Source organism: Carassius carassius, chromosome 31 (assembly GCF_963082965.1).
Source record: "Carassius carassius chromosome 31, fCarCar2.1, whole genome shotgun sequence".
Classification (NCBI taxonomy): domain Eukaryota; kingdom Metazoa; phylum Chordata; class Actinopteri; order Cypriniformes; family Cyprinidae; genus Carassius; species Carassius carassius.
In genome coordinates this window covers 495,956-511,400 of record NC_081785.1, presented here as the reverse complement: position 1 = coordinate 511,400, position 15,445 = coordinate 495,956, and the positions used below count along the sequence as shown (strand labels likewise).

At 36.1% G+C, this 15,445-nt stretch overlaps 2 protein-coding genes across 2 annotated transcripts; both read left to right on the top strand.

Annotated features, from left to right (window-relative positions):
* Positions 1-417: 417 nt before the first annotated feature.
* Positions 418-1,365, top strand: LOC132111879 (ovarian cancer G-protein coupled receptor 1-like). Its single transcript, XM_059519513.1, has one exon. The coding sequence runs from the start codon at positions 418-420 to the stop codon at positions 1,363-1,365; it is 948 nt and encodes a 315-aa protein (XP_059375496.1).
* Positions 1,366-9,082: 7,717 nt separating this feature from the next.
* LOC132111973 (psychosine receptor-like) lies at positions 9,083-10,204 on the top strand. The gene has a single exon (XM_059519574.1). It carries the CDS (start codon positions 9,154-9,156, stop codon positions 10,189-10,191), a length of 1,038 nt encoding a protein of 345 aa, XP_059375557.1. The 5' UTR covers positions 9,083-9,153; the 3' UTR covers positions 10,192-10,204.
* The last annotated feature ends 5,241 nt before the right edge of the window (positions 10,205-15,445 follow it).

Here is a 15,445-nt window from a genome sequence, read left to right as displayed (position 1 = left end):
AATGTTAGTATCTGAACACTTGATGGGCACCAATGACTTCCACAGTAGAAAGAAAAAAAATTAAAATACTATGGAAGTCAATGGTGCCCGACAACTATTCGGATACAAACATTTTTCAAAGTATCTTATTTTGTTTTCAACTGAAGAAAGAAACTCATACAGGTTTGGAACAAGTGTAGGGTGACCAAATGATGACATAATTTTCATTCTGGAAGTGAACTAATCCTTTAAATAAGCAAATAAAAATATATCCAGGAAATCAGCAGTCATACTGTCCTAGTTCTTTGTGAAACATGATTTGCATGGCTCATTTTTCCGTGAATGCAACACCTACTCACATTATTTGGTACTAATACACTGGATGTAGGCGAGAGTAGCATTCAACTCCTTTTAAAAAATTATACCTTAGCGTCTACTATGGACCAGAACGCTTCGGTAAACTGTACTAACTCCCCACATGGACACGTGGTGGAGCAGTACATGTACCCAACGGCTTACTCGCTGTTCTTCATCATTGGATTTCCTGCAAACTGTCTGTCCCTGTACGTGGCCTGGGTTCTGATGAAGAAAGGCAATAATTTGGCAGTTTATCTGATTAATTTGTCAGTCGGAGATCTGCTGTATATCCTCACTCTTCCCGTTTGGATCATGATGGCATTCGGATATGAGCTGAACGACAGTCTGTGCAGTGTTATAGCAGTGGTCATGTTCAACAGCTTCTATGTGGGTTCAGGCTTTCTGTGCTGCATCTCTGTGGACCGATATTTAGCCATCGTGTTTCCGCTGTATTTTGCACGTGTACGAGAGGTCAGAACTGCAGTATTGGTGAGCGCCATTGTATGGCTGGTGGAGATCGTGCTTCATGTGGGTCTTCTGACTTACACAGAGGCGATCGGGAACTTTTCTGCCGGTCGTATGTGCGAGGAGCCAATGATAATGAGCGCCGCCACCGCCAACATGGCCATCACACGCGCGGCCCTGGGATTTCTGGTTCCTGTGCTCATTATGAGCTTCTGCTTCCAGGAGATCATCAGGGCGCTGAAGAAAAGCACCTCTACCGTGGTCAGCGAACGGAGGAAGATTTGCCGCCTTCTCTTCTCTCTCCTTTTCACCTACCTTTTGGCTTTTACGCCCTTCCAGGTAGTGATGTTCATCAGAGGACTGCTGGAGCCCGGAAACTGCAGCGTCGCACACTATCTCAGAGACTATTACATGGTGTTTGTGGCTACGACTACAATAAACAGTGTTTTAGACCCCATCCTTTATTGTCTCATAAGTGACAGTGCCAAAACTGAAATGAAACGACTTTTTAAGCTCTGTGAGGAACAATTCAGTAAGATGTATTCATCTGTGGTGAAACCCTGAGACTCCAAATATACTGTATATTCATATTTTGACAGACTCTTAAGATCTTAAAGGAATAGTTCACCCAAGATTGCTGGTAATCAAACAGTGGGTGGTTGCCATTGACTTTCATGGTATATATTTTTTCCTACCATGGAAGTCAATGGCAACCACCAACTGTTTGATTTCCCTCAATCTTCAAAATATCTTCTTTTATGTTCAACATAAGAAATTGTCAGAATTGTCATTGTTGGGTAAACTATCCCTTTAAGCCTGTAAAGTCTGACATATGAAAATATAGTCAGAAATGTATTTCTTTTATTTATTTATTTTGGAACAGTTTATTAAACCTTTAGACATAAAAAAAGTCAGCTAACATGTTTTTGTTGAATCATGCTTGTATGACTCATATAGTGTGATATAGTGTGAGAGGAAAACAACTCATTTAATTTAGACAATTGAGGAACAGTATGTAAATTATGAAGTAAATTATGAAATTCTGTTGCTTGTAATTTAAATCAATGAGATATTTATAACAGTAGAGCAGATATAAAATGATATAAACATCAGTCGTAGCTCTATATCTCCAGTAATATGTCTCAGTAAAATGAGATTGAAATGATCCAAACATATAATGCAGTGTAATCCAGTGTTGATTGAGAGATGAAGAAATAAAGGAGAGATGTTCTGGAGGCTTGTGAAGATCATTCCTCCGCTGAGGAACAGTGAAAGTAAAGCTTCTGGAAACAAACGCTCCTCAAAAGATCCTGAGGATCAGATTTGAGACTCTAAAACATGATTGATGGACACGTGAAGCTCCAGCTGAAGCTGGACGTTTGTAGAATTACACTAAAAAGGAATTTTACTTGATTAAAAAGTCAATTGGACACCAGAAGGCATGGAGTAAATTGTATGATGATCATGTTGATCATTTAAACACCTTACACATTTGTGTATCAAATATTAAAGCATGGTCTTACAGGGTTAAAAACTTAAAGGCTTCTGTTTAAATAAATTGTATACAAATATAAATTGTGAATACATGTGAAAATATTCTTTTGATGACTTCATTGTTTTTTTTTAGTTGTGGAAAAAAATAGTTACATACAAATGAGTAGGCGAGTCCAAACTTGCACATCTCCGTGCATTTGTTTCATGTGTGTATTTGTTTCCAGAAAAGAAAAGAGAGTTGTGAAACATATCTTATCTGCTGCAACAAACATGCAAACCTCTTATCGAAGCACCATCTGTGGTTTCTGAGAGATGTTTGACATCACCTGTTCCTCTGGCAGAAATGCAAAACACTTGAAGTAAGAAACTAAAGGAATGAGTCACCTAAAAGGAAGCCTCTGTGGTTATTTACTTATTCACTCACATTGCTTTAACCTGTATGAAATTCTTTATTTCTACTAAAACAAAGAACACAAGCAATGGGAAATTTAGCTCTTTAAATACGTGCAATATGTACAGGTGCATCTCAATAAATTAAATGTTGTGGAAAAGTTCACATATATTAGTAATTCAAATAATATTGTGAAATTCGTGTATTAAATAAATTCAATGCAAAATAAACTCTTGATGCCTTGACCCCAGCCTCAGTGCATTCCTAGTCAAGTTCACTCAAATTCTTGAATCAATTTTGCTTAACAATCCTCATAAGGCTGTGGTTCTCTCGGTTGGCTTCCACATTTTTCATGCACTCAACTTTCTGTTAACATGCTTGGATACAGCACTCTGTGAACAGCCAGCTTCTTTGGCAATGAATGTTTGTGTCTTCCCCTCCTTGTGAAGGGTGTCAATGATTGTATTCTGGACAACTGTCAGATCAGCAGTCTTCCTCATGATTGTATAGCCTAGCAAACCAAACTGAGAGACCATTTTGAAGGCTCAGGAAACCTTTGCAGGTGTTTTGAGTTGATTAGCTGATTGGCATGTCACCATATTCTAAATGTTGATCATATCTAATTTGTGAATTAGTAGTTTTTGTTAAATGTGAGCCAAAATCATCACAATTAAAAGAAGCAATGGCTTTAATACATGAGTTTTACAATTTGAGTTGAATTACTGAAATAAATGAACTTTTCCTCAAAATTCTAATTTACTGAGGTGCACCTGTATAGCCTACGCATTAAAGATAAAATGATGTAAATAGAGGAAAATAAAGGAAGCTGTCATGCAAACCAGTGGTTGTGTGGAGTATTTTACAACAGTTTAGAGGATAAAAGTTTATCTGTAAACATTATTTGAAGTTAATTTTAAAAACAGGGGTGTGGACTCGACTCAACATAATTAAAGAAGATTTGAGACTCGACTTAGACTTTGACAGCAATGACTCGAGACTTGACTTAGACTTGAGGCCTGTGACTCGTAAAGACTTTATGATCAGATCATAGTTGTAGACGCATCCCTGCAGCATGCTTGCACTTGACTGGCAATAAACCAGGTGACCTCTACTGTTAAATATTCCTCACTTCTTTTTTTTGTCCCACACTGAGGTACACCATGAGTGATGGATCCACATCCAACCATGACCCTCATACTCTGCCAACTCGATGTGCTTTAATTTTTATTTTTATTTGTAATAAACACCTCTCCGAGACCTGTTTTAGTCAGATCTCCACTGTTTTTGTTCGATCAGTTACATATTTTAATTGCATGTGCATTTTATTTTATTCAAACCTCCATTGAGTTTAAAATTAATCCATAATCGAGATTTAAATCTGAGTTTAAAGTAATGTTGCAACAGGATTAAAGTTAATCTTAAATATAGGCCCAGGATCAAAATGATTGGTTCAAATGTAAACCTGCTTATTTTTAATGGTTTAAAGTTTGATGCAACAGAATTATTAGATAAACCTTGATTTAATCTAGATTTTAAATGAATCATTGCAAACCATTAAGCTATAATTTAAAGAAGAAAATGCACATTAGGCCTAATGTCTGAAGTGGGCAAGCTGCAATAGTCCTAATGATCATTTAAAATATAATTTGAAGAACTGTTTCTTCCACAAAATGAGTATTGAAAATATAACTATAAAATATAGGCTAGTCAATTTTTCTCACTCTTCACCAGGCACTCATGTCACTTAACACAATTAATTCACGTGTTGTTAATCAGTTTGTAGGCCTAGTGCACATAGCCCCTAAATTTAGCAATCAACTATGCATATTATAAACGTAACATTAAACATACATTTTTTTTCTCCGAAATGATTCTGTCTTTGTTACTCTTAAAAAAAACAAATTGGTAGCACAGCTTTTTTGAATGACTGTCTTCATGAGTTTGTCTGCATTCATATTGCATGTTTCCTCTCACTTGTAAAGTATGCTTGCATTTATTTCTTCTAGTTCTTTTAAAGCAGTTCTTTCTGTGTTTCCTGTCGCTCACATGTTTTTAAATCTGGTTCATTGAGGTTCCAAATAATGGAAGCATATATTTGTATGCACACGTGCAAAGTATGTTGCAGCTGTTATTTCTACAAAATTATTTTCTCTGTGCTATTCTGTTTACTAATAAAATATATATATATATTTTTGTTCACTGCCTGTCCTAATTGAACTTGAGTAGTTTTACTAAGGGTACCCATCTTACATGAATTTGTACTATGTCAAACATATTCTACCTGCCTTCCTGATATAAATAACTATGAATTTGATGTATGGTAATTAATACTGAGACACTAATTTGGGCACTAATGACTTGTTTAAGACTTGAATCTTAAAGTTGAACTTGCAACTCGACTTGCTGGGTAAAATTAACCCAACATGTGTTCAATCCTATATTTATCCAGCCCGAATCGGTTGTTTTTAACCGAGTGTTTTTTAGAGTGTGAAGTCCAAAATGTTACTTCCTTTAACGAAACAAGCCCATATGTACTAAACAAACAGTGGTAAGCAGATGAAACATAACAAAACGTTTGCACAATCATATTTCGAGAACGCTGACAACTGTAGCGTCACTTCTTGTGTATTTGGTGGTTTCTCCACACTGTGGTTAAACAAGGAAGTGATGTTTTTTCGTATTTCCTCCCATGTGGACAAGATCGTTGAAATGTGCAGTTCTTTGTAAATCTTATCATATTTTATTTTGTCCAAAATCCAGATTCCTGAAATGCAGCAGTTATGGTGAGTTTAGAATTGATCCTCTTCTGGTAAAATTCAGCACATGTTTGGTTGGTTGATTTATTTCAACATTCTAGTGAAGCTACAATGTCATTCTAGTAATATTACGGTTGTTTTGTGATAGATATTGTGGGCCAGTATATAAATCCAGGGGAAGGGAAAGTTCACTCATTCTGTCATTATTTACTCGCCCTCATGTCGCTCAACTTATGTGATTTTATTTCTTTTGTATAAGCACTTCTTAGGCAGTTATGTTGACTCCGCTCTTCTGTACAGCAAAAGCAACCAGTGACTGTTGAGCTTAAGCTTTGTAAAAAAAAAGTCCATGTGTCACAGTCTTACAAGTTTGTGTTGCAAGGAGGGTACATTACAAGTTTTCTAAACCAATATGATAGTTTTGTGTGAGGAAGAGATGAAAATATAGCTCTCAAATGGCTTAAAAAATGTAATGTGATACTTTGCATTACATAAATAAATTAAGTTTTATACAACCCGAATTCCGGAAAAGTTGGGACGTTTTTTAAATTTTAATAAAATGAAAACTAAAGGAATTTCAAATCACATGAGCCAATATTTTATTCACAATAGAACATAGATAACGTAGCAAATGTTTAAACTGAGAAATTTTACACTTTTATCCACTTAATTAGCTCATTTAAAATTTAATGCCTGCTACAGGTCTCAAAAAAGTTGGCACGGGGGCAATAAATGGCTAAAAAAGCAAGCAGTTTTGAAAAGATTCAGCTGGGAGAACATCTAGTGATTAATTAAGTTAATTGATATCAGGTCTGTAACATGATTAGCTATACAAGCTTTGTCTTAGAGAAGCAGAGTCTCTCAGAAGTAAAGATGGGCAGAGGCTCTCCAATCTGTGAAAGACTGCGTAAAAAAATTGTGAAAAACTTTAAAAACAATGTTCCTCAACGTCAAATTGCAAAGGCTTTGCAAATCTCATCATCTACAGTGCATAACATCATCAAAAGATTCAGAGAAACTGGAGAAATCTCTGTGCGTAAGGGACAAGGCCGGAGACCTTTATTGGATGCCCGTGGTCTTCGGGCTCTCAGACGACACTGCATCACTCATCGGCATGATTGTGTCAATGACATTACTAAATGGGCCCAGGAATACTTTCAGAAACCACTGTCGGTAAACACAATCCGCCGTGCCATCAGCAGATGCCAACTAAAGCTCTATCATGCAAAAAGGAAGCCATATGTGAACATGGTCCAAAAGCGCCGTCGTGTCCTGTGGGCCAAGGCTCATTTAAAAGGGACTATTTCAAAGTGGAATAGTGTTTTATGGTCAGACAAGTCCAAATTTGACATTCTTGTTGGAAATCACGGACGCCGTGTTCTCCGGGCTAAAGAGGAGGGAGACCTTCCAGCATGTTATCAGCGTTCAGTTCAAAAGCCAGCATCTCTGATGGTATGGGGGTGCATAAGTGCATACGGTATGGGCAGCTTGCATGTTTTGGAAGGCTCTGTGAATGCTGAAAGGTATATAAAGGTTTTAGAGCAACATATGCTTCCCTCCAAACAATGTCTATTTCAGGGAAGGCCTTGTTTATTTCAGCAGGACAATGCAAAACCACATACTGCAGCTATAACAACAGCATGGCTTCGTCGTAGAAGAGTCCGGGTGCTAACCTGGCCTGCCTGCATTCCAGATCTTTCACCTATAGAGAACATTTGGCGCATCATTAAACGAAAAATACGTCAAAGACGACCACGAACTCTTCAGCAGCTGGAAATCTATATAAGGCAAGAATGGGACCAAATTCCAACAGCAAAACTCCAGCAACTCATAGCCTCAATGCCCAGACGTCTTCAAACTGTTTTGAAAAGAAAAGGAGATGCTACACCATGGTAAACATGCCCCGTCCCAACTATTTTGAGACCTGTAGCAGAAATCAAAATTGAAATGAGCTCATTTTGTGCATAAAATTGTAAACTTTCTCAGTTTAAACATTTGCTATGTTATCTATGTTCTATTGTGAATAAAATATTGGCTCATGTGATTTGAAAGTCTTTTAGTTTTCATTTTATTAAAATTTAAAAAACGTCCCAACTTTTCCGGAATTCGGGTTGTAGAAGAGACTGACAATATGTTTTATTTTTATGGCCAATATTGATAAGGAAGTAAAAAAAGCCTGATATCAATATATATATATATATATATATATATATATAATTATAATAATACATTTATTTTTATGAATTATGAAATATTTATATTAATGTCTTGTGCACTTTTAAGTCTTTGAATGGAACATGTATGGTCCCTTCAAACTGGAATGATGGCAAAAAATCCTGTGAAGTCCACTTCGCAGAGCACTTATGATCGAATAGCACAAACCTCTGAAGTGATAAAAGAAACATAAATATTTTTTAATTTATAATAATTTAATTTATTTGCATTTTATGTTCCGAAAAAAAAATATATATATATACTGTAATAATCATATCGGTGGCATATCTGTGACATATACACCAAAGACGATATATCTGCGATATCTCCGATTAAATCGACAGACCGATAAATTAGTCGGGCTCTATTTTAAAATATGTTCAAATTACCTATTAAAGCAAAATAGCTCATTTTTATTTACATTCATGCATTTAGCATGCATTCAGGCTCCTTTGTCTTTAATCACTTAGCCCCAAACCTGTAAATGCTTAGTTTAACTCCAGAGCACAATTTAAGATATTTTGGATGAAAACCGGGAGGCTTGTGGCTGCCCCATAGACTGCCAAGTTAGTTACACTGTCAAGGTCCAGAAAATTATGAAAGACATTGTCAGAATAGTCCATCTGCCATCAGTGGTTCAACCGCAATCTTATGAAGTGACGAGAATGCTGTTTGTAGATGAAGAAAACAAAAATAACGACTTTATTCAACAATTCGTCTCCTCAGTGTCTCTCCGGATCACCGTTGTGCCATTTTGGAAAATATGAGCTGAATTCTGGAAGTTATGGTTGAACCACTGATGGCAGGTGGACTATTTTGATGATGCTTTTCATATTTTTATGGACCTTGACAGTGTATTTTACTTGGCAGTCTATGGGACAGCCACAAGCCTCCCGGTTTTCATCTAAAATATCTTCAATTGTGTTCCAAAGACAATCGAAGCTTTTTGGAATGACACTGGGGTTGTGGTTAATGACAAAACGTTCATTTCAGGGTGGAGTAACCCTTTAAGTTATTAAATCAATGTAATAATATTTCATAATATTACGGGTTTTCTGTATTTTAATCAAATAAATGAAGCCTTTGTGAGCAAGTTTGTTTCAATCGACCGTAAGTGCCCAGCAAAGTGGGCATCGCAGGATAAATATGGGGTGGCGTTGGCGCAGTGGATAAGACACATGCCTGTGGTGTGAGAGACCCGAGTTCGAATCCACTGTGAGACACCAATGTGTCCCTGAGCAAGACACTTAACCCCCTAGTTGCTCCAGAGGTGTGCGACCTCTGACATATATAGCAACTGTAAGTCGCTTTGGATAAAAGCGTCAGCTAAATGAATAAATGTAAATGTAAATAGATGTAAATAAAGACTTAAAGAAAAGAGCAACATGAAAAGAGATTTATAGAAATAGTGAATTCTTTTTGCATGATTGCTATTCCACTGTGAAGTACAACCATCACACAGTAAAAAAACATTTCTTTCTAAATAGCTGCCTTGAGATGAACATAACGGGTGAATTGATGAACACCAGCCAGAACAGATCAGATGACTGTTACCCATCAAATCATGAGGGCATGGTATTTGTAGCCCTTCATCTGGCTGTGATCCTGATTGGCATCCCATCCAACATCTTCTTCCTGTTTGTGTCGTATCGGCTCATCCGTCAGAAAAATGAGCTGGGTGTCTATCTGTTTAACCTGGCTCTGTCGGACCTCTTGTTTATCACGTGCTTACCAGTGTGGGTTCGATTTACTCTTTACGATGAGTGGCCTCTCAGCAAAACGATGTGTGTCATTTGTGTTTTCATGCTCTGGACAAACTTCTACACCAGTGCTATGCTTCTGAGCTGCATTGCTGTGGATCGCTACTTAGCCATCGTTTACCCGCTCAGATTTGCCACTTTTAGAAAACGCAAAATTGCGGTCAGCATGAGCATTGGTGCTTGGATTTTTACTGTCATATTCAACGCAATCATTGTGGATCCAGACAGTATTTATGATGAGGATGGCCCAATTTGCTTGGATATATTTCCTTTGCCCCCACAGCAAAGATTGGTCAACATTGCTCGTTTTGTAGTAGGCTTCCTCATTCCCGCATTGGTGGTGGGTTTCTCTTATTTGCGGATATGTTCAGCCGTGAAGAGAAACCAAAAACTTGGGTCAATGGAGCGCCGGCACATCTTCAGGCTTCTTGGAAGCATTTTGTTGACCCTTTATTTGAGTTTCGGGCCTGTGCACATCATGATGGTTTTGAGGATTTTTCTTGAAGACTGTCCGTATCCCAACTGGCTCTTTATCGTATATAAAGTTAGCGTCTTCCTCCAAATGCTTAACTGCCTGGCCGATCCACTTCTCTACTGCTTCATGAGCAGAACGGGTCAAGCCAGTGCTTCAAATGTGTTACTCATCTTAAGGAGACCGTGGAAGAAAGAGTGTCAAAAAGAGATGGTACAACAAAACAACCAATTTCTTGGAGCTGGTTCTGTTCCGATCACAAAAGCACCTTTTAGGACTGAATTTAGCACTGACCGCTTGTGATTGGATCATGTCGTTGTATATATATGCTACACTGTATAAAAAAAAAAGAAGATTGGACTGAAGGAGTGGAACTTACAACTTTACAAGCCGTACTTTCAAACACAAACTGTCTGCATAAGCCCATCTGTCTAAAACATCCAGGTCCTACAATGTTCAAACAAACTCCTCATTCATAAAAAAATTCCTGAAATAAACTATTTGTAAAAGTTTAAAGGGAAAAGTTGACATTTAAACACAAAGACTGTTCCATGAACAGTGTACACTTATAAATTTCACTTATATATTGCTTTTTGAGAAATGAGATCAGCGTTTCAACAGCATTTCCTGTTAAATAGTCGAGAATAGGCATCATATCGACTTCATTTTCACACCCTCTTCTTCCATAATGTTTTCCACAAAATCTGAAATGTAATAGTTAATATACATTGAGTGTGATATATTAAACAATGCTGGGTCCAACTATATAAAACTGAACGACTGTTCAGTTGGGGGTCAGAAATATTAATACATTTTTTATTTTTTATTTTATTACAAATACAATTACCTTTTCTATTTTCATATAATTCAAACTCAATTTGTGATGCAAGCTGTACATATATGCATCTTATAAGCAATTTAGTGCTAAACATTACCCCTTACTGGCCCTAAACTTGTGAACAGGAAGTGTGTGTGTGTGTCATTATATCTCATGTATCTTTTTTGCAAAGATATATTTAACATGCCATTTGTTTCACCTTTACACCATGTTGACAACTTGCACATGAAATATAACTTTTTTAACCAGATGGTCAATAAAGAGAATGCTACTTGAATCATGTTGAAGTTACGTTTTTTATTTGAATATGTTAAAAAACATCTGAATTAAAATCTTGAATTGTTCAAATATTCCGTTTGCCATACAGGCCTAATCAATCCTAATTATTATTATATATTTATTTTCTTGTAAAATGCACTTTTTTTTCACTGTGTACAAAGTGATTTTATTAAAAAAAACATCTCAGACGCAAGTGGCACAGACAGCCACAAACCAACCCACTGATGAAAACTGTACACAAGCACTATCAAATAGACACATCCATATTTATCTGATAGTAAAACCATAGTGAAGCAAAAGTCAGACACTCTCTTCCTGCCAGAATAAGCTTTTATACAAATATAAATATAATGTATGATATAAATATAATCATTTTTGTTTTGTGGTTCTTATTGAGCTGAAGTGCAGCTTGTGGTTGTTTGGTTGGGTTTGGCCTCATTAAGGTATACTGTTTTGACTCTTTGACCAATGACTGAGCTTAAGGCCTTTATCACAAACCACATTTATTTGTTGTATTATTTTGTTTACTCTTGCATTATATTTATTGTGATTAACCTCCCTTTTTGTATATAGTGCTGTTCAATCATTGCACTCCATCACGCAGGATATGACTTGTTTAAGATGATCAATCTTATTTTTAATATCTATGTGCTGGAATTAATTTGATGTAATTATTGAGGATTTAATTATAAAGTAAGTGCATGAAAAATGTGACCCTGCAGCACAAAACCAGCCTTAAGTCTCTGAGGTATATTTGTAGCAATAGCCAACAATACATTTTATGGGTCAAAATTCATGATTTTTTTTTTATGCCAAAAATCATTAGGAGATTAAGTAAAGATCATGTTTCATGAATAAATGTTGTACATATCCTACCATAAATATATAAAACTTTATTATTTAGTAATATGCATTGCTTAGAACTTAATTTGGACAACTTTAAAGTTTTTTTGACTAATTGAAATGCTCTTTAATGTGATATGATGTTTGTATTGTTTTACAAATACAGTATGGCTTGCATGTTCCCCTTTAAGTCGTGAAATATTCCTTGGTTTCATAATACTCAATTAATGAATGTAAACTGAGTTTTGTGTTTTTATGAGAGGTGTCTGTGGCTGAATTTTATCCCATCATAAATAGATACAGCCTGCAGCGGAAGTTTTTTATGCTATTTGAAACTTCTGCTTTTCAAATGTGGAAGTGTGATAAAGCCTTAAACTGAAACTAAAATTAAAACCATAACAAAATAGTTTCTTAAAATAATAGTATATATATATATATATATATATATATATATATATATATATATATATATATATATATATATATATATATATATATATATATATATATATCCATATGTTTCATTCCTTATTATCATTCATTACTTTTTTTTATTTATTTTTTCTAATTTTGTTAAGCCAAAAGAGTGCATTTAACACTGAACATCTGAATGAACATGAATTGGTCAAATGACATGTTACCTAACTTCCCCTTTTTTATAAAATACTTCCCTGCTTAATATAAAATAGCCTGCATATAGCGGTCTTCCTGTCATGACAGATGTGCAATTACTGAACTTTCTTAGTTACTCAGAAGTTCAGAATGTAAAACTTATTTACATTCATTGTCTGACAACGAAACAATATTACATTGTTTCCATTTTGTATTTATTTTTTATTTAATTAAACTTTTTTTAATGTAATTTTGTTTTTAAAGTTTAAAGGGTCATATGATTCTGCTAAAAAGAACATTATTTGTCTATACGGTGTAATGAAATCTGTTTATGTGGTTAAAAAAACACATTATTTTCCACATAATGTACATTATTGTTTCTCCTCTTTATAAATATCCCCACCTTCTGAAATGCATAGATTTTTACAAAGCTCATCGTTCTGAAAAGTGAGGTGTGCTGTGATTGGCCAGCTATCCAGGGCATTGTGATTGGCCGAATGTTTCAAGCATCTGACGGAAATGTTACGCCCCTCAACATATACTGTCAGAACACCGGCATGACAGGACAAAAACAATAAAACCCATTACAAACAAGGCAGTTGTTGCATCCAGTGGGAACATGATTACTGATTATAATGACTTATACTTTCTTTTTACACGTTGCGTTGCATATCGCATAAACATAAAACCATATCTGCATTTGTGATCAAAGAAATGACAAGCACTATAGCCGTTTTAGGAGGGTGTGGCAGAGTCTTAACTTTGATAAAGAATATCTCTTTGGATTTGAGACTTTAGTCTTTGCAACTTTACAGATCTTCTTTATGCACCAAGAGCTTGTAACTCTCCAAAGAGAAAGGAAAAAAAATTACATCTCATCATATGACCCCTTTAAGTCATTTTTTTGTTTGCTTTTGTCATTTTATTAGCTATTGTTTGCATTTTTTAAATCCTTTATTTAAACTTTTTTTTTATGGCTTTAGTCTCATAACCAAGGTGAAAACTTTATTGAAAGAGTTATATATATTCTGCACCAGAGGTAGTTTGGTCCTAGAGAGCCGCTGTCCTCCTGCAAAATGTCTGTATAAATGCATAGCCTGAGAAAATGTACAAAACTGTGATGCAAAAATGAAAGTGAGGAGAATGAACTAGATATTCCAGGTTTGGCTGTTGGAGTTTTGCAGGTGTGGTTATGTTACTCGTATTCATCAGATGGGGAAATTATGACAGGAGAAAAAGCTTAAGAAAATTTTGGTGGAATATGCAAATTGTTTGGCTAATTTAACTAGCCAGACACATAGTCACACACTGAATGCATTCAACCTTGATATCAACGTCCATTTTGGCATCTCATCCCATGTACTTTGCCTTTTACAATTTTACAAGAGAATTAAAACTCCAGCAGAGGGGCTAGAGCCATTGCTACAATATTTCCCCATTGATTTTTCCAAAACTTTTACATCCATTTCACATCAGAGTGTTTCCTGAAGAAGGATTATCAGACTCTCTGCTCTTACAAAATAATATATATACCCAGGAAACAAGGAAGATAAAGAGAGTTGTATGGTCCTGCCCAGCCTACAGCCTTCTTTATATAGAAACTGACTTCTCAATGCCATAAATACTCAATTGCTCAGCTGTGATGTTCAAACATGAGCAGTGCTACAGATTACAGACAGATACAGTTTACCATCTTGGCCACCCGCGCACATAAATGACTGAACGAAAAGTGAACCGTGACGTGATTAAAGGTGAAGCCATGACAGAGAGACACATGTGAACCATCCATCACTATTAATCAGTTCCAGACAGAGATAAGTGGAGGTTACCTCAACCTTGGACACATTTACCTTCTGCTTTCATTTTACAGTTGATGGCTGCTCCCTGATACTGCTGACCCAAATCATTTTCCAATAAAGCATGAGAAAATCTCACATGCATGTCCTCAAGTAAGTAATATCGAATCTACTGAAATGCAGAGATGCAAACATTATATATCATGAAATCCATCTTTCTTTGCTGGTGCAGAAAGGCTTGGCAACTGATAATCACAGAAGGTGATCAATTTTCTCTTTAAAAACCTAATTTCTTTACACTTGAGGTTGCGCATTCACAGGTTTGATTGCATCTTGTTTCCCACGCTGCATTGATTTGATCAGTAAATGCTGTGAAAATGTTCCAGCAGTGAAGGTTGAACTAGTGGAACAAACTCAATGTTTTGTGTACATTTTTATTTGGCATTTCCAACCTTAAATTATTTATTTGAAAGTGCCTCCAAACTGTTAAAAAAAGTACAATAAATAATTATTTTTACTTTCATTTTCAATGATTTTAACCTCATTTTTTGAATATTCAGCCGTGCAAAACTCGCACCTAATGCTAATGTTATTGTGGTTGCCTGAGTGTTGCTAATTAGTTGCTAAGTTGTTCTGAAAGCTTATTGCTATGCAGTTGATAGAAGGTTCCTTTCTGGACCAATTTAAGGCTACATTCACACTGCAGGCTGAAATGACCCAATTCCGATTTTTTTGCCCCTATGCGACCTGTATCTGATCTTTTCATGACAGTCTGAACGACACACATACGATATTTTCAAATGTGACCCAGGCCACTTGGGTATGTGGTCCTGAATCCGATACGTATCCGATCTTTTGAAATGTGACCTCCGTCTGAACGGCCAGGCCACAAGTATCCGACCCGTACGTCATTGATACGCTACAAACGTCATACGTCTGCATTGAAGTAGGCGGGAACGAGAAGATAAACTGATGAATTCTGTATTAGTGAAGCCACTCACATCAGTATCCCACCACTCCTGGCTGCGACTCCGCACCCACACGTTTCTCTGTACCGACGTTGCTAACACTGCTCTACAAAAACGCCATGGCCAAAAACCTTGCTCTCCTCCTTCTTTTTAATTTTCTTCTTAAAACGAGAAGATTGTAATTGTGCTGGCTCCGTTGGGAAAATAACTTTAATATTGCA